Here is a 24,022-nt window from a genome sequence, read left to right as displayed (position 1 = left end):
TTAGCCTACTCGCTGATTTTATTTTGATCTATTTAAATTCTGCTATGACTTATTTTTCGGAATGTCAAGATTTTTTGGAGAGCTAGTAACTCTTTTATTAAATTTAATTCATTATGTCGTAAAAATACTTTGTTTGTTATTATTAAGTGTGGTTGAAAACATGAATTAGTTTTTTATTGTGTTGTGTTTAGAGGATTGTTTATTTCATAATTCAGTCATGTGATAAAAAGATTATTGTTTTCATTTAAAAAAATTCGGGTCTCACGGGTCTACCCGACCCCATTTCGTATCCGGAGTGGGGTGGGTCCGAAGAATATTTAACCAAGGTGGAGCTGGTAAAGTTTCAAGTTTTCTTGGGACGGGTCTTGGGTTTAGCCATACCTGCCCCATTAACATTTCTGTAGGTGAGCGAGCAGAGTTGGGTCTGAATATCGTCAGACAAACAACGGAGTTAGTGGCCAGGATTAGAGACATGATGAGGACTGCACAGAGCCGTCAGAAGAGTTATGCTGATCAGAGGCGGCGAGATCTTGAGTTCGTAGTAGGGGATCATGTGTTCGAGAAGGGCGCACCGATGAAGGGTGTGATGAGGTTCGGGAAGAAAGGCAAGCTCAGGCCTAGATTCATCGGACCATTTGAGATCCTAGAGAGAGTGGGGACACTCGCATACAGAGTTGCTTTACAGCCGAATCTGGCGGTAGTTCATAACGTGCTCCAAGTCTCCATGTTGCGTAAGGACATGTCGAATCATTTGCATGTGCTTAACTACGAGCCACTTCAGCTGACACCGCATCTGTCATTCGAGGAGAAAACCACCAAGATACTGGACAGGCAGGAGAAGAGACTCCAGAACAAGGTGATCCAGATGGTCAAGGTCAAGTGGCTGAATTATTCTAAGGAGGAGGCTACTTGGGAGACCGAGACCGAGATGAGGAGTCGCTACCCGGAGTTATTCGGTACGTTCTAATTTCGAGGACGAAATTTTATTTAAGGGGGGAGAGCTGTAAGGTCCAGTAATTTAATTCATGCAACCTGAATGCATGCAATCTAGGGTTTTATTTTTAAATTATGTGTTTAATTATTTTTATGCATTTTATACATAATTCATGCATGATAGGCTTTAATTCATGAAATTTTAAAAGTTCATGCATTAGGATTTCAAGGTGCAATTCACGCTCGAACGAGGAACGGAGACGAGAGAATTTTCAGTAAAATTATTTTAATTACATGATTTATTTTTATAAATTAATATGAAGTAGTTTTAAGGGTATTTTTCAAAAATGAGATTTTATTGGGTATTTTTACCCGCGGGATTTTATTTTTACGGTACGCAAATTTTATCGAATCGGAGGACTTTTTGAGTGTTCGGCTAATATTTTAAAAATCTTTCCAACACAAAATATTTTTCAGGAGTGTGTTTGAGTTTAATGGGACTATTTTTAAGCTTATTGGGCTTAATTATCTTTTTAATCTTTTAAACAAACAATTTTGGCCCATTAGCTATTTGATTATTATTTATTTAACACTAAATCAAACTTTAACCTAAACCTAAAGCATCTAGCCAACACCTCCCCTCTCCCTCAGCTTTCCTCTCGGTTTTCTCAACAGCACCTCACGAAAAACCTTCGACCACTTCATTTCTTGCAAATGAGAAATTCATCCCGGTCTCCCTCTTCTTGTTTGGGTCATCGATCAACATCAGGCATGCCTTGTAACATCATTTGTACATCATCACATTGATATTACTGATATAGATGTATTCTTGCATGAAAAATCTTGATCCAAACATGAACATGGTAGATTTTCGGATTTCCATGTGTTTTCATGCATAACACGAATTGTTGCTCATGTTCTCTGAATTTTGTGCAAGGGGTTGATGATATGTTGATGCTAAGGGACGGTTCAGAGCAAGTTTGTGGTGTCATGGGGATGGTGTAAGGTTCGGGAGGGTTGGAGCGATTGGCCGAGAGGTGTAGCAGTTGGGGGTTTCACGCTTTCTTGGTTCAGATCGGTGGATAGGCTAGGGCTGGTGGTGCAAAGGCGACTCTAGATCTTGGACAGACTGGTGGGTCTGAACCATGGTCTGGAAATGCACGAACGTTGCTGGTCTCGTCCTAGAAGCCGCAAGGGGAGTCTTGAGCGAGTTGGGTTCGGTTGGTGTTTTGGGGAGTGTAGCGATCGGGTGCTTTACGTCTGATGCATGGGGCTGATGGCGTGGGCAGTAGGTTCAGGAGACTCCTGGGGTTGTCTAGGAGAGCTGAGCCAGGGGCTGGTTCTCGTGGTGGTGAGCTAGGAGCGAAATGGTGGAGAGGTGTTGAGCTAAGGCCTCGGGTAAGGGCACTTCGGAATTTTTCCAGTAGCCTTCTATGTGTGGCCGAGGAGTATAGAAGTGTGGTCTTGAGGTTTTTAGGGTCTTTTAAGTGTTTTTAAGATATGGTAAAAAGTTGGGAAAATTTCGGTTATGTTTCGAGTCGATTCAGGTTAAAACCGGGACCTCGGTCCAAGTTTTAAAACGAATAGGTTAAGTTCTGATTTTGGCTCGAGTTTACATCTAGGAATACTTCTAAATATGTTTTGGGATATTTTATGGAATTTGGTAAGCTTCGCGTCAATTTTAGATGTCCATGGGTGAAACGATAATTTTCGGGTTTCTAGGGGTAAAATGGTCATTTTGCACTCGGGGTGAGATTTTGGTCCTGACAGCGCCCTGAGCACAAATTTATGATGTTTTAAATGTTTATGCATCATGTTTATGATTTTTATGAAATTATGATAAATACGGTGCATGCTTGGTTTTTAGGGGAAAAAAAGGTTACGTATATGCATATTTTTCTTAAGTGGTGAATATGATGATGTTTTTGAAGGATGAGAATTGGTTGTGACTGATGATGTATATGTATACGATGACATGAGATATGATGAGCTGAGGCCAAGGCTCGGTGGATGGGTAATGTTGTCGCTGAAGTCCCCGCTGCCCGATACCGTGGTTTTACGTAGATGGAACCATCGATGAAGTTGATACGAAAGTCACAACTAATAAACTGAATTCAATTAAAGGGAATTTTTTTACGTATGATGATATGAGATGACATGTTTTGATACGACAAGATTTTACACGATACGTTTATGTTCATGCTTTAAGTTCACGAAAGTTATGTTGAGTATGATATTTTTCACTACTGTGTGCCTGTATATGTACTCGTTATTCCTGGTACAGGTGTGTTGAGCTTTTAGAATCACTAGGCGTGTGTGATGCAGGTGAGCTAGTTATCGAGGAGACTGGAGGTGCTGGACTTTGAGCATGTTGCACTGATGCGGTGACACGACCCGAGGATCGCACGATTTTTCCGCATATTTATTTATGAGATTTGAGAGGAGTTAAACATTTTAGATACGTTGAGGATATATACGATTTTTACTCCTTTACGTTTACGTTTGATGTTGGTTATTTTAAACTGTGATATTTTTATTGCCAAATAAATACAATTATTTTAAATGTTATTTTGTCATTGCGAGCTTTTAAAAAAAAAAAAATCGCACTTTTAAAAACGAGTAGACGTTACAGTTTTAGTCTTTTATGTTCTGATTTTTTGAAATTCTAGTCTTTTTTCATCGAGAATTTTAATGTGACATTATACACGTCAGAGCAAGCATGTGTATGTATATATCGACTGAAACTAAAATTTTGACAATATAAAAGATCAAAATCGCAAATACATAAAAATATAGGAACTGAAATACAATTTTCCATATCATTTATAACTTATTTGAATTTAGTCTCCACAAAATATCGAGCATTTAAGTAATTTACTTTAATATCACTGATTATTTAAATTTGAATTTTACCATATTTTATTTATAATGAGTGTGACAGTTGGCTAATGTGTATGTTATATAAGCTCAAATGTCATCTTTACTATATCATAAAATAATTATTTTTTCAACGATTTTTCTCTCATAATTGAACTTCTTACGTTTAATGATAACTAAATACATGATATTGATCTAATAACAATTTAAAAATTGAACTTTTTTTTATTTATAAAAGTTATGACTAGTGTGACAATACAATTTAAATATTTTAAACAATATAACAGTTCAAATGACACACTAATTTTTATGGATTGTAAGTTTTTAATTTAAAAATAAAATAAATTATCATTTCAACTAATAAAAAAACAAGTGAAAAGAATTTATTTTACCACAAAATTTGAATATACCGATTTATCACTAGGTCCGCACAACCCTTTCCTCTATGGAAATGAAACATGTGTTCTCACCAAAGATATTTTTTTCTAAGAATATAAAACATAATATATCATAATTTTGTTAAATTTTAAAAATGGTAGGTATAATTGTAAGGTTCAAAATGCGATAACGTAATACAACTGCATGCAAATCTAGGATAAATGAAAAATGGTCAATTAAATTATTTTAATTGCATTTATTGAATATGGTACGCATGTGCACATGGTTAAAATATGGTTTTATACTTGAATACATAAAAATATATTTTTAAATGGTATTCGAGACGTGATCGAGGAATGTAGACCTTAAAGAAAATATATTTTATTTAAGGATTATTTTTAATTATTTAATATATGGTATAATTTAATGAATATTTTCGAAAATGTGATATTTTGAGGTTTTTTTACGCGTCGAGCCATATTTTAAACCTGCAATCAATTTTTGACGAAAATAAAAACTTTTTGGAGGCTCGGTTAATATTTTAAAAAAATATCATAAACAAAATATTTTAATTATCCTTTAATGAGCTTAATAGACTTATTATGTCCATGTTATTGGGCCTAGATTTGTGCCATGTAATTTATATAATAAACAAGGCCCTAAACCTAACTCCTACACATCATATTCACGCTCCAAGCTTCCATAAACACTAGGACTCTTCATCAGCCGCACAACCACACACACACGGTTTTTGGAAGGGATTTACGTGAGTTCTAGAGGCAAAAACTCAACAAACATTCATCCCCCATCTCTCCACTAATGTCCGTCGCATCGCAAGTTGATTTTCGTGCGTAATATACGGAAAAACACGTCTTAATCTTCTTTCACTCATCTTTCACACCATATTATTTGATTTGGTACATGTTTGCATCAAAAATATGATACACTTTGTATATTTTCGTTTTTATAGCTATACATTCACAAAACTAGTGTTTTCTCTTTGTAAAACTCTTGCTTGTGATACATAAAGGGGCTACCATCATAGGACTATGGAACGAGATGAATTTTAGAGGGTTTAGGATCCATATAGGAGGCTGAATAAGGGCTACACGTGAGGGAACCAAGGCTGAACGAAAACTTGCACTACAAGAAAAAATGCTTATGGTGACATTCATAAATGTCATCATATTCAATATTTAGTGGCATTTAAATTTTAGTGACACCTCCAACAAATGTCATCTATTCCAATGTCGTCTTAAACTTACTGACATTTTTTAATGTCATTATAAGATATTAATGACAACTTCATACGTGTTACTAATAATTCATATAATGACAATTTTAAATGTCAGGAAAACTCATATTTAAATACATTTATAGATGCCTTGTTATTATAGTAATAATGACAAATTTATATGTCAGTTAAAATCATTTATAATGACAACTAAAAGTGTCGTGTATGTTATTTATAGTGACAATAACAAATGTAGGAATATTTGGGTTGGATAAATATAGGTTGTGGGGACCCGGACGCTAATCATAATCATAATCGTCATTGCGACTAATTAATCAATTATAAAACAGGGTCTAAATTTTTTTTTAAAAATGCGGAATGTAGTGAAATCAAACTAATATACAACTCAGTGTAAATAAAGTACAAGTCCTGTACCGTCTACAAATCAGTACAAACTAAGGTTCAATAACTACTACCAAGTGTTCCAACCCTATATACAATCCAAGTCCGGAGCCTCCACTCTAATCATGATCTCTCCTCATCTCCTGGACCCTGAACCTGTCCCACCTGTTGTCACGTACACATACAAACAAGACAACACCCGGATAACTCCGGTGAGAATAAATCCCAGTATAAATCAAAGAACATGCAATCATATATTCAATATAAAGCATGAAACATATAACAGTAATACATATCAAAATCAGAAATGTAATCAATATCAAACTGTCGACAATACTCATGACTCCACGACTCAGACTAGACTCAATCCTAGCCTAGGGATCCCGGTGTCCAGATGTGGTATTCCTATATCGACAAACAGTAATAGAAAAGACTCCAGTTCTATCCAAGTCGATATAACCAAACATCCAGTGTCCAGACATATCCGTCATAGACAATGGTCTATCGCCAATACACTATCTTGTGACATCGTGCAATGTACCCGTGGTTACCCCACCACTATCAGGTACTTCTGTCACAAGATTACTCGTCTAATGCATGCTCCTATAAATCCATAGAACAAGCATTTAATCAAATCATTAAACACAATGATAAATAATCAATAAGTATGTGATTTAGGGAAACTCAAGTACATCCTACTTGAGTCGATGTCCCAATACACATTGACTTATACCTTTCGTTTGTAGTTTCGATCTGGAATCCAAACTCTGTCAATCCCTCAATCTAGCACTGGAAATAGCAATGATATCATATCAATATACCGTTCAAATCAATACCAATTTGATCAATCATTCAATTCAACGGTATAATCGCGCAATCTCGATATTCCAGTCAATATAACATAACCAGACATCAATTACAAATCATAACTCATATCCTGATATAATCTGTACTTCATTCATATTCCAGTTCTGTCCAATTTCCAATCCAAAACCTCAGAAAATCATAACAATACCATAATCAATCCATTTTTCAGTGTGACTTCAATTCTACGATGTTTAACATGTCAAGAACATCATATATGAATTTCATTCAATTCTGACAACATCATAATTTCAAAACATGTCAAAACGTAGTAAAACTTACGTCCAGTGGTAGCCTACGTTGCTAGGAACTCGGTACCAAAGTCGGAATCGAAATCAGACGGACGGATTTCTCACAAAAGGTGTAAGGATTTTCACGATACTTTCTCGATTCCTTCTTTCTGAATTCTGAGGAATGAATTTGTTCTATACATACATATATATATCCAACTTGCATGTGTAATATACATGTCTATTTTTCAACCCTTTCAGGCGGCGCTCGGGCGGTGCTAAACTACCGCTCGAGCGCGGCATGTTCTGTTCGAGTGCTCTTCTTATCACCCACTGGCGCTCGGGCGGTCAATAATCACCGCTCGGGCGCCAACGATTATGTCCACAAGTTGTGTAATTCATATGCTTGGCCAAATCTGGTCTCGTAATAGCCCGTCTATAATTATATCAATTGAAATTCAATAATTTTCACTTAACATGATATAAAATCTAGGGCATTACATTTCTCCCCCTCTAAGATACGATTTCGTCCTCGAAATCACAAGCAATCAATCGTATTAACAAGGAGTATATACAAAACTATATAAGAAATTTACATCAGTGAAACAATGCTGCGAATTCCTGTCTCATGTCAGATTCAGTTTCCCGAGTAGCTTCTTCCACGCCATGACGAGTCCATTGAACTTTCACAAGCGGAATTGTTTTTGTTCTGAGCTGTTTTTCTTTACAATCGATAATCCGAATCGGTTTCTCGACATAAGTCAATGTCTCGTCCAGCTCGGTCTCGTCTGGTTGAATAACATGTAAATCATCAGGGATATATTTCCGCAGCATCGATACATGAAAAACATTATGTATTCCAGATAATGAAGGCGGCAAGGCAAGTCGATAAGCACGATCTCCTATCTTTTCAAGAATTTCGTAGGGACCGACGTATCGTGGAGACAACTTTCCTTTCTTTCCAAATCAGACAACACCCTTGAAAGGAGAAATTTTCAGGAACACTCGCTCTCCTGCCTCAAATACCAACGATCTACGTCGGAGGTTAGCATATTTGCCTTGTCTGTCCTGGGCTGCCTTCATTTTCTTCTGAATGAGTTTCACCTTTTCAGTCATATCTCTGATCATATCAGGTCCAGTCTCAGGAACTTCAGATATATCATCCCAATAAAGAGGGGATCGACACTTCTTTCCGTACAATGCCTCGAAAGGAGCCATCCCAATACTCGTCTGATAACTGTTATTGTACGAAAATTCACAGAGAGGCAATGCATCTTGCCAATTAGTGCTAAAATCAAGTACTACAGCTCTCAGCATATCTTCCAATGTCTGAATCGTCCGTTCTGACTGTCCGTCAGTCTGTGGATGATATACGGTACTCAAATGTAATTTCATACCAAGAGCTTGCTGCAAACTCTGCCAAAAGTGTGAGGTAAACCGAGGATCACGGTCTGAAACAATCGATTTTGGCACTCCGTGCAGTCTAACCACTTCTTTGACATAAACTTTTACATTATATTTCACCTAATACTATTTTATTTGTTTTCCAACACCTTTTAATTTTATTTCATGTGCAAAGTTACAGATAATGGAGTTTAGCATGTTAATTATTGTATGATTTGTTTTAGTTTTGTTCTGGATTCTCTGTGAATAGCTTGGTGCATGTTATTTATATATATATATAAAAGATTATGGGTCTCCCATTTTGTTTTTCTCGAACAATATATTGCTTAACACGATTTTTTTCTCATCTCTATTTGGTTTATTGTTTATAAAATTTTCTATAATCTTTTTTGGTATTATTTTTTTAAGTCTCTCGGATCAAATTCCTCTTATCATCATTTCAGTGCAAATTTGTTTATTGGAATTGATGTATTCATATTCCAATTAGTTCCATTCTGGTATTCAAATTCTGGAATTGAACATCATCAAAGTTCAGACCTTTATGTATAGCTTCTTCGGTTAATTTACATTTTTTTTCATAAATAGCATGTTTCATATCTTTTTCATCATATTCAGTGTATCAAAAGGGTCCTATTTTATTTATTTTTTTCTTTGATTGTGTTGATAACAACCTTTAGTTTTTAAAATAACTCATTTCTAATGTATACTCTGACAGTGATAAAACACTATATCTCAACTAACAAAATTTAAAATTTTATTTATATTTCTCTTGCATATATCTAAACATTGAAAAATGGAATCCGCGAGTTCAGGAGAAAATAGACCAAACAACAATGTCAATAACATGTTTTCTATCCAAAACAACATCGCAAATCAACAACAAAAGTCTCCGCGGGTATGATATTTTTTTCCATTCAAAATTTCAAGTAAACATTTTAATACTGTATTGTGGAATATTATAAAAAAAATAATATAACAATAAAATTCATTCATGATCAAACAACATAACACGAAAGTATTAATACATATAATTTTTTAAATCTTTCGTATTTATACAAAAACGATGATATATAGCCAAAATATAGATTTAAATAGTTTACGACAATGACATATATTTACATGCACAAAAAATCGTTTAATTTTTCCTGAAATGTATTCCATTTTTATTTTGTCATTTTCACAAGTACATTAACTATTCGTCTATAATTCTATGTAGGAAATGACAAATTCTAGCTCCAGCTCTTACATCATCGAAAGGCGACAAATGCTAACGCATAACGAACGTGAAAGGATACATTCTATGACCCAACAACGACGACAATCTTACCTTCCTCGGCGTCGATCAAATTACCAAATTAGAATAATGGAATTTACTTCCTCCATTTCTACTTCAAACCAGCATGGTATAATACATAGTTCAAAAAATATTTACATGGTCTATAAGTGATACTTTTGATGTGTGCTAGATGCAAAAAACACTTACAAAATGAATATATTGTTCAACATATCAACAAATAAATTGGAGATTGGCTCAACGTTCGAGACGACGATCAATAAATGAGGATGCAAGGAACATGGAATTGGCTCGCCGTCGTACAAATTATCGAAGGAGACAAGATAAGGAAAGATCAACAATTCCAGATAAATCTAATCTTGGTAGTAGTGATTTTGTTGCACCAATTACAATGATTCAAGAATCAACTCATAACATCATTGAAAATCGTAAGTATCTTTTACAATATTTGGAATTATATCCACAATGTAAGGTTAAACAATATTTTCTCGACAAAACAATCATTTATTTACTTTGATGTAATATTATATAAAATATCCCAAATAGTTCTCATTCTCAAATACTACTACAAGTTTAAAAAAACTCCACATCTATTGTTCATGATAGTTGTTGATGTGACTACAGTGCGACAAACATGTCGCTCAGAGCCAATATATTTTTATACTTTGACATCAAATTACGAGCGTGGAAGTTCTAGCACACGTATACCGAGGTCAAATTCTGTTCATCAAGGTATTCTACTATATCCAAATAAATAGTCGATTGAATATATATGTTTTACACATTAATCAATTATCAATGGGTTCAAATAAAAATAAATAATTTAATCAAAATATGTTGACTTAATTGGTTTTAAATTGCTATATACTTGATTCATCAAATTTTTATATTTGTGACATACATGTGTATTTTTTTATTAAAAAAAACATTTTATTGCAATGACTTCAATGAGAGTCCATCAACTAGGTGATTGATTAATATTTTTTGTTTTAAATGTCAACATTTTTTGCATAAAAATTTAATCATATAAATGTTTCAGAAGTTAATTTAAAAATTAAATAGGAAGCATCCTACATTAAATATATTTTTAAACATGTAAAACTAAATTTGAACACATTATATATTTTAAATGTCTTATTTCATACTTTTGTACAACAAAAATTAATTTATTTAAAATAAATACTCATATTTTTCAAAAACTCATATAAATAATAAAAGATATTATTTCAAAATATGGTATATTTTTTTAACGTAAAATATGAAATATCTGACTTTTTTATTAAAGCTTATATGCATTTCATAATTTCATTTAAGATATAGGAGAAATTTTTTTTTTTTTGAAATTTTTGCAATATAGAGTATACATCCGTCATATATTTGGAAAATGTGTTACTTTAAAAAACAAAGTTTATAAATAGGTTTAAATAATAAATTTCCACTATATAAATTATTGGTTCATCTTCCAGCAACAAATCTTTTTAAAATTGTTAGTTTGAAGATTATTTTGAAAATTTTTGCATGAAACATTTTCGATGAAAATAATGTCACTACTAACATACAACGATATCCACGTCCACGTCGATATCGTAACCTAGCAAGCAATTTCGGTGAAAGCGAGATAAATTATCGGTGGCAATTGTCTGACCCAAGAATTTGTATACATTGCCAAGCTCTATTGTTTCATGGTGAAACATCACAATTCTGCTGTAGAAATGGAAACACAAATTTGGATCATATCCCTTCTCCCATTGAATTGCAAGAGTTGTATGTTGCGGATAACGATGAAGGCAGACATTTTTGACGATTCATAAGGGCTTGCAATCATGTTTTCTCTTTTACATCAATGGGAGTCAATATAGATGAGTCCTTAACAACCGGTGCACATGAAATTTACACATTTTGTGCCCAGGGATCAATATATCACTCGATTGGAAGTCTTTCTACCAAATGAGAATTGTAGGCCACAGTATATGCAGATGTGGATTGTAGGCACAGATCATGATATAGACAATAGACTTCATGAAAATCCAGAACTAAGGCGAGAATTGCTGCTTAAGATACAAAACATTCTTGATCAACACAATCCATTTGTGCACGTGTTTCGACAAATTGGCAAATGTAAAGACATACATAACTGTAGGCTCATTATCAGGCAACAAAAACCTGATTAACATCAATATAGTTTACCAACAACATCTCAAGTTGCAGCCGTCATTGTTGACAACGAGTGTCAAGAAACTTTGAGCAGTCAATATATTACTATACAAGGAATCGGTGGAAATCTTATCAGCATTCAAGATGTAGTTGGCTATTATGATCCTTTACAATATCCCCTCATTTTGCCATATGGTTGGGACTTAAATATCCGAAATATCAATGGTACCCGATTAACATGCTTAAATTACTATGCGTATATGCTACAGGTTAGTGAAAAAACATTGTACTTTATGCTTTATTTTTTAAATTTATAGTGACATCAATTCTCATATAGTGTAAATTATCTTCTTATCCAGATACAAGAAAATTCACCATTTTTTATTCTTAGAGGAGGTCATCTACTTCAACAATATGTGGTTGACAATTATGTAATGATTGAAACACAAAGACTATGATGGATATGTTCAAATCAACGTGATATACGTTCAGAACTTTACCAAGGATTACAAGATTGCTTACATGGAGGTGAAAATAATGCAGGTACAATAACTTACTGATTTGAATATTGTACGATAACTTAATGATTTGAATATTATTTTTCACACTATATGTTACAACTCACATCTTACACATATCTATCATATACATTATACAGGAAATGTTGGTACCAGAATCGTTTTGCCATCATCTTTCGGTGGTAGCCCGTGTGATATGTACCAACGGTATCAAGATGCCATGACTTTGGTACAAACATATAGAAAACCAGATATAATGCTTACAATGACATGCAATTCGAATTGGAATGAGATAAAAATCGACTACTTCATGGGCAATCACCTCAAGACCGTCCAGATTTGATTACAAGGATATTTCGGTCAAAATTTGATGAATTTAAGAAATACATTGTGGTTAGAGGGGTTTTAGGTACGGTCCGCTCTTATTCGTACGTAATTGAGTATCAGAAAAGAGGGCTTCCTCATGTTCATATGTTGGTCATATTTGAAAATAATGACAGGTTTTGTACTCCCGACCACTTTGACTCAATTGTGCGTGCTGAAATACCTTTACAAACAGAAGAACCCAACTTACACAAAGCAGTTGTCCACCATATGATACATGGACCCTGTGGATCGATGAATCCTAATTGTCCATGCATGGTAAATGGTAAATGCAAGAAGAACTTTCCAAAGCCATTTGTGGAATACACATCTCGAGGAAATGATTCATACCTTTTGTATCGAAGACGTGAAGGTGGCCAAGTATCAATTCCCAACAATGACGATGTTTTCATTGATAATGGTTGGGTTGTCCCTTACAATACCTGGCTTTTATTAAAATATGATTGTCATATTAATGTTGAAGTATGTGGAGGGGTTAAGTGTGTCAAGTACATATACAAGTACATCCATAAAGGTCCTGATCGTGTCGCACTAGAGTTACGAAATGGACAAAATTGTGATGAAATCCAACAGTACGTGGATGGAAGATGGATTTGTGCGCCTGAAGCATTGTGGCGAATTTTCTCATTTGAGTTCAGTAGGATGTATCCTTCAGTCATTAGGTTACAACTACATAAACCAAACCAACATTTGATTTATTTTGACCCCCAACAACGCGTAAGTGATCTACTTGCAGATGATGACAACTCGAAGACTATGCTTACAGAATTTTTCAAAATAAATTGTGATCCTGACTTGACTGGAAAGTATTTATATCGAGACTTTACACAATATTACACATGGATAAAATCTGAAAAAAAAAATGGATTCGTCGAAGATGCAACAATAAAGTGGTTGGAAGAGTATATGTTGTGTCGCCATCTGAAGGTGAGAGGTTTTATCTTCGTATCCTTTTAAATCATGTCAGGGGCCCGACATCTTTTGAAGATCTGATGACTGTGAATGGGATAACATATTCAAAATTTAAGGAGTCTGCTCAAATGAGAGGACTTCTCAAACAGGATGATTATGTAATACAATGTCTACAAGAAGCACGCTCTGTTAGAATGACATCTTCATTGAGAAGGTTATTTGTATCCATACTGGTGTTCTGTCAACCAACAATAGTTCGAGAACTCTGGGATGAGTTCCATCCTAGCATGTGTGAAGATTATGGCAGAGAAATTTCATCAAGTAACTTAATCATCAATAAGTTATTGCTTGAGATACGAAGGTTGTTGCATCAATACAAGATGAAACTTGATTATTTTGATTTGCCATCAATAAGTGCTGAGTTTTTAGAAGACGCACCACTACCAAGAATAATTGACGATGAGCTTTCTTATCATCTTTATGATGATGATTTGAGATCTATTGAACGTTTGAATGCTCCACAGAGGATTGCGTTTGACACCATCATAGAAAGTATTATGCATAACCAATCAAAACTTTTCTTCATTGATGGTCCTGGAGGCACTGGTAAGACTTTTTTATACCGCTCAATGTTGGCACATTTAAGAAAAATGGGTAAAATAATAATTGCGGTAGCAACATCTAGAATAGCTACGACATTGTTGCCAAGTGGAAGAACTGCACATTCACGTTTTCAAATTCCATTTAGACCAACCGCATCAACACTTTGCAAAATAAAAAAACAGACAGAACTTGCAGATCTAATAAGGCGTGCATCAGCTATAGTATGGAACGAGGCTCCAATGGCAAATCGCTATTCTTTTGAATCTGTCAGTAAGAGTTTCCAAGATATTATGGAAAATCAAATAGCATTTGGAAGGAAGACAATGGTTTTTGGTAGCGATTTTTGACAAGTATTACCGGTTGTTAAACGAGGGTCAAAGGCAGAACAAATTGCTGCAAGTATTTCAAGGTCAACATTCTGGAATTGCGTAAAGATAATACACCTTCAACAAAATATGAGATCTGCTCAAGATATTGAGTTCTCGCAATTTCTCTTGCGCGTAGGTGATGGATTGCAACATACTGTAAATTGTGAATTCATAAAATTACCAGATTCAATTATCATACCATGGGAAGGTGAAAAATCAATTCAGATGTTGATTGATTTTGTTTTTCCTAATATGATAAATCATGTTAATGATGAAAACTATATGGTTGATAGAGCAATCATCACACCAAAAAATGTTGATGTGGACAATATTAATCAAACGTTGATTCTCAAGTTTCCAGGAGAGGAAAAAGAGTATACCTCTTGGGATAGTGTAGAAGACGACAATCACAACCTTTTTCAAGAAGAATTTTTGAATTCCCTTAGTCCAAGTGGTTTGCCACCTCATAAAATCATATTGAAAGTAGGAAGTCCCGTCATGCTCTTGAGAAATATTGCGCCTGAACTTGGTCTATGCAATGGAACAAGACTAATATGTCGCAGTCTTGGTAGAAATTTTATAGATGCTGAGATCATAACAGGTCCTCACAAAGGTACCAGATTCTTTCTACATAGAATGCCCTTGAAAAGTGAAGATAATTCCGGATTACCATTTGAGTTGACACATCGACAGTTTCCCATAAGGCTTAGTTTTGCTTTGACCATAAACAAAGCACAAGGTCAAACAATCCCAAATATTGGCATATTTTTGTGTAACCATGTCTTCAGCCACGGTCAGCTATATGTGGCACTTTCGAGAGGAGTCTCACAAAATTCTACAAAATATTTGGTAAAAGACGGGAATTTAGAGCGTCAATCTGGTGTATTCACAAGATACGTGGTTTTCAAAGACGTGTTGCTACCTAATACAGAATGATAAAGTGTAAGTAAGTCAACTCTCTTTATTGTAAATTTTTTAAAAATACATTTTGTACAAATATTTACAATAATCGTTAAATACATGATATATGGTTCATTGTTAGAATTTGGGAATGCTAATAAATTCAATTTATCTCTATCTCTGTTTTCTAACCATGCTTTTATCTCTATCCATGTTTATCTATTTCTCATCCTACATCTTATCACGTCTCCCAAATAACCATGTTTGGCATGGATATTACAATTTTTATATTTATGGAATCATTTTTAAGAAGTACATGGTTAAATTCTAATGGATAAACATATTATTTATGATTTTCTGTTTGTTGGTTTAAGTTTATTTTTTTTGTTGGTTTTGACTTTGTGTTTTTTTCTCAAAGGCTGAAGGATACTGGTTACAAACAAATTATTTGTAGAAATGGCATACTCAATTCAATGGATCAGATCTACTCGCCCCCAACTTCTTCCGGTTTGTTTTTAACAACGAACAAATTTATGATATACGATTTATCATGTTGCTTTATATTATTAATCATATCAAATTCGTTTGTTTGTTTTGATATTGCAGGTGATAATGTCACTACAAGAAAAATGATTTTCTGCAGCACGTTATCAACAGCGTGCATTAAAAGCACGCTGCGAATAGTGCTTTTAACGGCGTGCATAATATGTGCGCTGTTAATATTGTTGTACTTGACAGAAATAACGGCGTGCATCAAAAGCACGCTGCGGAAAGTAATATCTGCGGCGTGCATTTATGTGTGCTGTAAATATTATATACTTACCGCGGCATGTGTTTCATGCGCGCCGTTAATCACATATACATTAACGGCGTGCATTAAAAGCATGTTGCGGAAAGTAATATTACATACTATCCACAGCGTGCCATAATGTGCGCTGTTAATACCCTATGCATTCATGGCTTGCATTGATAGCACGCTGTGGAAAGTGCTACGAAATTTTCAATTAGCGACGGTTTTATAAAAACCGTCGCTAATATAAATATTGCGACGGTTTTTAAACCGTTTACAATAAAACACCGTCGCAGTTAGCGACAGTTATCTGTAAACCGTCGCTCCGTGCCATAAATCAGCGACGATTATATATAACCCGTCGCTCATAGCGACGGTTATGTTGGAAAACCGTCGGTAATAGTCGCAAATTGTGTATAAATATCCGATTTCCGTTCCAGTTTCTTACACACTATTTTACAACACTTAGAATTTTTCTTTCTTAAACGATTTTAACTTAGATTTAGGTACATTTTTTTGTTTCGATTTTTGGTTAATTTTTTAGTGTTTTAATTAAGGTAATGAGTTTATTTATCATAGGTGTATTGTATTTTTTTAAAAAAATTTCTAAATTATAAAAGTAATTTTTTTTTATTTTTACGCAGATTTTAGCGACGGTTTATAAAACCGTCGCTAAATTTAAATATCGTCGTTACAGTTGCAAACTGTCGCTACATTTAAACACCGTCGCATATTGCACGTCGCGGAAACCCACTTTTCTTGTAGTGTGTATTTATTACGAGCTTCACGGTCTGATGATCTAATCTCTCGCATATTGTCAACATAATCACTAAATCATTAACTTAAGTCTTCTTAAATATTGTTTTATTATAATCTTTTCAGACAAATTTAAATTTTTGTTTGTAGATTACACTAAAATATTTCAAGATCTAACAAAGTTCCGATCTCAAAATCTGAACTTTTATCTGGTACATGATTTGCATCTTTACTGATCTAACATATTTGAATCTTTGCAGCATATGTATTTAAACAAGACGATTCATACATGGAAAACATGGATGATGGAGGAAGGAATCCAACCAATAGTCTCCATAAATAGCCAATGCCATATGTTTTTAAAAATCTTAGTATTACAGTAATAAACTTGACCTTAGCATGAATTTACAAATTTATTATTTCCATTGTTCTATCTATTTAAATTGTTGATTTCTATTTCAACTTAAGCAAAACATGATACGTGTCTTCCGAAAATAATTTAATTCTACCACTATTGCTAGAATTTGTATTGTTCATCTTTGTGAAATAATCTATTTACAATATTTTGGTTTTTTTGGCAAATAAAAGGAGTTTATCAATTTCTATTTTATTTTCCATGTATTTAGTGAAATCCTTGCATTAGTTTATATTTTTTTTTATGTCATGTCAATTTTTTATAGCACACTTTAATAGATTGCTTTATTTCTTTTGTACATCTATGTTGTACTTGGGTGTGATTCGACAAAATGAATATTTTATTATATTGACAATATAATTGGGTGTGTTTAACTTATACATACAATGTCTAAAGATGAATTCAATTTTAATTGTTTTTGTTCAATTTATTAGCTGAATTTAGGAGACAAATTTGAGGTTTTTATATTCACTAAATTTTAGTTCGATGATGTTATGATTTTTTTGGAAAATCATTTGACTATTTGTTTAATTCTTTTACTTGAAGTTTATCATTATTTCATTTGAGATGATATTGCGACTTCAAAAGAATAAATTTTTTTATGATCAAAACCTATATCATGTAAGGTAACAAATTGAGTTTGACATATTTATTTAAGCTTTGGAATCCGTTGCTTTTCGTGATTCAAGTACAAAATATTTCGGTGTCATGCTGTTGTAATATCATAGATGTTTAATATATTAGCTAAATATATTCACGACACACGCAATGCGTGTGCCTCGGTTGCTAGTATTTATAGGTGGAGAGGACATCTCGAAAAATATATTGATTTATTATTGAATCTTATCTATTCCAAAAATGAGCTCTTTCTTCCACAATTCGGTATCATTTAAACTTATTTTGAATGGTAATTTCGTATCACGTTTATTGATAAGGATTGTTCATCGATATAAAATTAATCGACCGAGAAGAAAAATTCCCATTTCACCCAACAAAAAGGTGTAGGAGAAGAAATAACAAATTACTAAATAATCTCATGCATTTACTTTAAAATAATCATATTACTAATAATATAAATTTGAAATTTATAACAGTAATATTTTAAGAAAACATATAACGCGTATATATCTAAAGATTTAATTTTATTTTTATTAGTAATATTTTTAAAATCCCTCAATTTGTTGTGTTTTATATACCACCAAGATATATTTTTTTAATAATAATCCACTTCAATATATTGTACTTGACAATATTACCACGCATACATTTTTTTAGGACTAAACGAAATTTATAATATCGTGATTTACCGCTACTTATACTCATATCCCCTTTTTTTAGGAACAAGAAAATAATTTGTTCTCACCAAAAGATTTTCAAATATTCACTATGATATTTCTTCCAAAAAATAAAGAGTGAGTCTAATGTGAGACCGTCTCACGGATCATAATCTGTGAGATGGGTCAACCCTACCCATATTCACAATAAAAAGTAATACTCTTAGCATAAAAAGTAATACTTTTTCATGGGTGACCCAAATAAGAGATCCGTCTCACAAATACGACCCGTGAGACCGTCTCACACAAGTTTTTGTCAAAAATAAAAGTTAAATTAAACACACACTGTTATTTCAATTAAATTTTAAAAATTGTAGATATATAATCAAGGTAAATTAAAGATGCTATAAATAATAATTAAATTTTAAAAATTGTAGATATATAATCAAGGTAAATTAAATATGTTCATAATTTAAAAGAAAAAAAATGCTTCATCGTTCATTCAAATTCCAGCCGGCATTCCAAAGTAATTTCCAGAAAAAACTTCGTGCATTGTACATGTCTCTATGGTTTTTTCATAAATTTCTTCAGGTTTTTGCTTAATTGTTAAATTTGGTTTTCTAAATACTCCTACTATTTTCTTTTTTTTTTGGATTGAATCCCAGTGCTTTGTACATGTCTCTAGGGTTTTGCCTCACAAATTTCGTTAGGTTTTTGGTTTTCATCTCTTCATGTGTCACGTGTTGTTAAATTTCATGATATGATTTCCCACTTTTCCGCCGTATTTCGATAGAAACTGAGTTCTACAGATTCTTTTAATTCATGTTTCAGGTCTGACTGTTAAAAATCATGAGTAAAAGGATTCGTGTTATCAACAACGCCGGTAAGAAACCGAGAGAAGAGACGGTTACAGACGACAATGGTGAAGACATAATTAGTAATTTACCGGAGAATATTATCAGTCATATTCTATCTCTCCTACCGGCGAAGGATGCTCTTCGAACTTCTGCATTGTCCAAGGATTGGGAATACAAGTGGACTTGTATTTACAATATAGACATAGATGAGACAAAGCGATTTTCACGGAAGAGGAAGAGGGCTAGGGAGAAGAGTGCCGTTAACTTTGTCGATAGGATTCTCCTCTTTGCACAGATTCCGACCATAAAAACCTTTCGTCTAAAATTTTTGTACAAGTACAGCCCTAGTCGACTGCGAACATGGATATCTACTGCATTGATGAGAAATGTTGAGAATGTAGAGATAAACTATGATCATCAAGGTGTTGTTTTGCCCCGTTGCCTTTTTAATTGCATGTCATTGACTATACTGAAACTTCGATTACCTTGTACTCTCAGAGTTCCCACGGGCAACTGGTTTTCCAACCTTAAGATTTTGTGTCTTGCCCGAGTTGAAATTCTAAACGTCTGTGTTTCCAATACACCGATGTTTGATTTCCCGGTCCTGGAGAGGCTTGACCTAGACAATTGCAAATGGTTGGAAGTGAAGTTTGTGGAAATCAAAGTTCCGGCACTGTCTAAGTTCAACGTGACAAACTACTCGGGTCTTCCTAAAGGAGGGAATTGCCGGATCAAGATATCTGGAGCCAAGCTTCTGAAGTTTCATCTTTACGGCCATTTTGTAGAGAATTTTGATTTAAGCGCGTCATCGGTTTTTTCCGTAATTGTAAATTGTCCCTTTCTTTCCTTTGATCTTCCATTTGTCCAAAAGGATGGATTATCTGCTCGTCTCTTATTGAAAAGATGCTTCAGCTTAAAACATTTGAAGCTAGCAGGTTGTGTAGTGGAGGTTAGTTTCCCTAACTTTAACTCATTACATATATATGATTTGCAGAAATTGAGGCGGTTTTTTGTTTTAGCTTGAACCCGACTCTTACATTTTTCCTCTTTGATTTATTTGGTTTTTCAACCCTTTTTTTATGGCGATAACTGTTTTTTCTGTGTTAGGGCATTGTGATATCGAAACAGGGGCCTCCACTTCCTGAATTTAAAAGGTTGAAACGACTAGAACTTTTAGGCAAATGCAAGATTGGAGCAGTTCTCGAGATGCTTCATGCAATGCCAATTCTTGAGACGATCGTCTTTGATATGGTTAGTTTTTTTCCATAGAACTGATCGAGTGCCCGGTCCCTTTGGATTCTTATCCTAGCTAATACTTATGTTTTACAGTTGCTATGGGATGATGACAACTATGATGAGGTGGAATCTGTGCCGTCTTGTATTACATGTCACCTTAGTAAAGTTCAGTTTCGTGGGTTCAGCGGGAGGAAAGCACAAGTTCATTTAGCAGATTTTTGGTTGACGAATGCGGTAGGACTAAAGAAAATGTTGGGGCTCTACAGAAAGAGATCCGACGAAAGCCAAACCGAGGAGAACTTTTGGACGAAACTGAAGAATGCATTTAAGGATGGAAATTTTAGGCTCGACTCTTTTATAAAAAATATGGCAGATTTTGAACGTTTCTACGGATGAAAATCTTTTTTTTTTCAATATATCGACACATTCTTGTTTAGCTGGATCCATATATATATATATATATTTTACTCTTTGAAGTATGAATCGTTGTATTAATTTTGTTCTAGAGCACTCTGTTATAGTTACTAAAGGCGTAGGATAATTCATTCTAGTATTCCGATGGCTGCTTTGCGTGTTGATTGTTGGTATGAATGTTAGCATTTTTATATTGTCGTCATATGTTTGAAAAATAATTATTTCTCTAAGGATTTTTTAAAAGGGATTCAAAAGGGGTGAAAATTGGAAGCAACTTTTGGTAATTATACACAACAAATCAGTTTTCATAATGTTCTCTAAAAAGATGGCAAATACTCGTCTTTTTGGAGCATACGTTGTGGCACAGCCTTTTGGCACATGTTTTCCTGTATGGCCCACTGATCCAAAGAAAAAATTGGTTGAACTCGCCACCAATAGAAATTTCTCTTGTTACCAGAGGCTGAAACACACGCGATGCGTGTGCATCTTGTACATGAATATAAAGTGTAATGTTTGTAGTAATAAGTGTGCTATGAACTAAAATTAGGTTGAGATTGAAGGTCTAAAATAATTGATGTGATTCAGGTGAGTTGGATCGGGACAATCCATCGAATCTGATAAGAATTTTATTGAGAAAAAACTGAGCAAGAAAGAATATATTCCGAGACTAGAATATATCTCTGTGATATGGCTGCAACGATGTCCTACAAACAAGGAGATTACACGTGAATGGGTGCCGGAAGAGTGTCCGACGAAGCTACTCCGATGCTTAAATCAACAAATGATCAATAAAGAAAACCAGTGTAGCTTTTTAGAGAAATAAATGCTACTTGTGCGAATACGGGTGAATATGTATGAATGAATTTAATGCAACTCAAACATGCTATTTATAAGAAGTAAGATAATGACGATCTTGTTCTTAGTGCCTACTTACCACTTATGACCACCTATCACCAAGTTCCTGTCACACCGACATGTCCTCTTCATCACGTCCAATCAATAAGATTCTGCCAAGTATGCTTATCGAGATAAGATCTCATCTACTCTCGCACTCGAGTGCGGTACTGTTATTGAGGCATGCCGGGTAGATAGTCATCATCCGGGAACTTGTCTAAAAGTCCGAGCTTCTGGTAGTGATGCGAACACGGAAGGTCAAGCCCCAAGGAAAGCATTGGACCATTTAGAGTTGCCGGAGGGACCAATTACGAGGGGACGATTGAAGAAGTTCAAAGAAGCGTTGCATGGACTTATGAGCCAAAGAGAAGGACTTACAAGTGGGGTGCAGAGTGCGGAAGGCTTGGTGATGCATGGGAGTACATGTGAGGGGCAAAGGAACATTATTCAAGCGACTTTTGAACGACCGAGGCTACAAGGACCTGAGCACGGACCTGTACACGGGGTCCGTGTCCATTACACTCGAGAATGAAGAAAACAGAGTCTACACGGACCTGAGCACAGATCTGTACACGGGGTACGTGTCCTATACATCCGAGATGGAGAATTCCAGAGCCTACACGGACCCCCTTCCGGACCTCTACACGGGGTCCGTGTTTGAGACGGCTTGGCGAGAATATTTTCTTTCTTTAGTGTTTTAATTTTTTGGCAACTAATTATTAAAGATACTTGGACGAAATTTTAAGACACAATTCAATTATTATTGATATTTTATCAAACTTTTAGAGTTTTCTCTGAAAACATTCAAAGCCTTGCTTTGTTATTCAAATCAAACTTATCAAAGTTTTTAACTTTGTGGCGTTTGTCGATCGTTCTTACACGGATTTTCAAAGACGAGTTCTTTGAAGGTTTGTCATAATTTCGGTTGTTTATTTCGTGATTATTTGTTGCTAAACTTTTCAAAGTTTAGAGGTGAAAATCACACACACACACACACACACCTGATTCAAAAGATCAGGACAACAACGACTCCTTGTTCGTTATTGAATTGAGGGCGCTATTCTAAATTGATCGTATTTGCTATTTATTCGTAGAGTATTCATATTATTTGGTATCAGAGCTTAGGTTCATTGAAATTCAAGTAAGTATATCTTGTTCTTAAATTTGCAGATCCGTGTTATTTCTTCGTTTGTTTTCAGATCTTTGTTATTCCATTGTTCTTCGTGTTTTTCGTGAATCTGTGATTCTCGAAATTTTGTGGTTCTTTTTTTTGGAATTTTCGAGTAGTACTCAGCAAAAAAAAAAGTACAAAATTCTGAAAATTCACCATTATTTCTCTTTTGTATTTTGTTCTATTCCTTTTTGTGAGTCATATACAAGTGTCTCACACAGTCCCAAAAAAATTATTATATCTTCAAATTGCTTGCCTACGCAGTCCAAGTGAGTCGATCACATTTGTTCACGAGTTTGAACTTGATTGTTTGATATACACAAATACAAAGCTTGAGCACACTTTTGAGAATACTATCAAATTTGAGTGACATTACTTAAGTGCGAGTGAATTTTCTTTGGAGTTATCGTGAGCATTTGGGTGATGAATATCTATTATTTCTACTAACATTTTCTTGCAGGTACAATTTTAAAGTAAATGGAGAGGGAGGTAGGAGATTGTTCGAACCAAGGATTATCTAAGGTTCAAATGGATGCGTTGTTTGGACATTTTAGTAGGATGATGAGGAATGAATTAGAGCGCTTACATGAGAGGTTGGATAAGCTTGAAGTTAGTGCTAGTGGGAGTAAATATAAACCTAAAGATTTGGGTAGAGAGGATGAGGAATATGATTTGGGAGGAGATGAGGAGAGCCAAAATGAAAATTGGGGTAGGAATAGAATAGGTAGAGGATTTGGTAAAGGAAAAAGAGAAGCCGTAC

At 34.4% G+C, this 24,022-nt stretch overlaps 2 protein-coding genes and 1 long non-coding RNA gene across 5 annotated transcripts; all 3 read left to right on the top strand.

Annotated features, from left to right (window-relative positions):
• The first annotated feature begins 472 nt into the window (after positions 1–472).
• LOC140805856 (uncharacterized) lies at positions 473–2,118 on the top strand. Its single transcript, XM_073162204.1, has 2 exons — positions 473–856; positions 2,020–2,118. The coding sequence occupies exons 1-2, from the start codon at positions 473–475 to the stop codon at positions 2,116–2,118; spliced, it is 483 nt and encodes a 160-aa protein (XP_073018305.1).
• A 6,973-nt stretch (positions 2,119–9,091) lies between these two features.
• Positions 9,092–17,600, top strand: LOC140829428 (uncharacterized). Of its 3 annotated transcripts, XR_012117465.1 has the most exons (7): positions 9,092–9,217; positions 9,539–10,044; positions 10,223–10,348; positions 12,130–12,313; positions 12,429–15,497; positions 15,874–15,966; positions 17,011–17,600. It is a non-coding gene; the product is annotated as an uncharacterized lncRNA (long non-coding RNA). The 3 variants fall into 3 exon arrangements; XR_012117466.1 differs by lacking the exons at positions 12,429–15,497; positions 17,011–17,600 and having other exon boundaries at positions 15,874–16,046; XR_012117467.1 differs by lacking the exons at positions 12,130–12,313; positions 12,429–15,497; positions 17,011–17,600 and having other exon boundaries at positions 15,874–16,046.
• Positions 17,601–19,522: 1,922 nt separating this feature from the next.
• Positions 19,523–21,179, top strand: LOC140805850 (F-box/LRR-repeat protein At4g14103-like). Its single transcript, XM_073162191.1, has 3 exons — positions 19,523–20,496; positions 20,655–20,798; positions 20,877–21,179. Exons 1-3 carry the CDS (start codon positions 19,540–19,542, stop codon positions 21,177–21,179), a joined length of 1,404 nt encoding a protein of 467 aa, XP_073018292.1. The 5' UTR covers positions 19,523–19,539.
• Positions 21,180–24,022: the final 2,843 nt, after the last annotated feature.

The sequence above is a fragment of the Primulina eburnea genome, chromosome 1 (genome assembly GCF_022965805.1).
Source record: "Primulina eburnea isolate SZY01 chromosome 1, ASM2296580v1, whole genome shotgun sequence".
NCBI classification, from domain to species: domain Eukaryota; kingdom Viridiplantae; phylum Streptophyta; class Magnoliopsida; order Lamiales; family Gesneriaceae; genus Primulina; species Primulina eburnea.
Note: the sequence above shows the minus strand (reverse complement) of the source record. Positions and strands in the feature narration are given on the sequence as shown.

Coding starts and splice junctions, on each gene's coding strand:
- LOC140805856 (XM_073162204.1), top strand. CDS start 473: ATGATGAGGACTGCACAGAGCCGTCAGAAGAGTTATGCTGATCAGAGG. Junction 857..2,019: donor AGAAGAGACTCCAGAACAAG/GTGATCCAGATG, acceptor ATCGGTGGATAG/GCTAGGGCTGGTGGTGCAAA.
- LOC140805850 (XM_073162191.1), top strand. CDS start 19,540: ATGAGTAAAAGGATTCGTGTTATCAACAACGCCGGTAAGAAACCGAGA. Junction 20,497..20,654: donor TAGCAGGTTGTGTAGTGGAG/GTTAGTTTCCCT, acceptor TTTCTGTGTTAG/GGCATTGTGATATCGAAACA. Junction 20,799..20,876: donor AGACGATCGTCTTTGATATG/GTTAGTTTTTTT, acceptor TATGTTTTACAG/TTGCTATGGGATGATGACAA.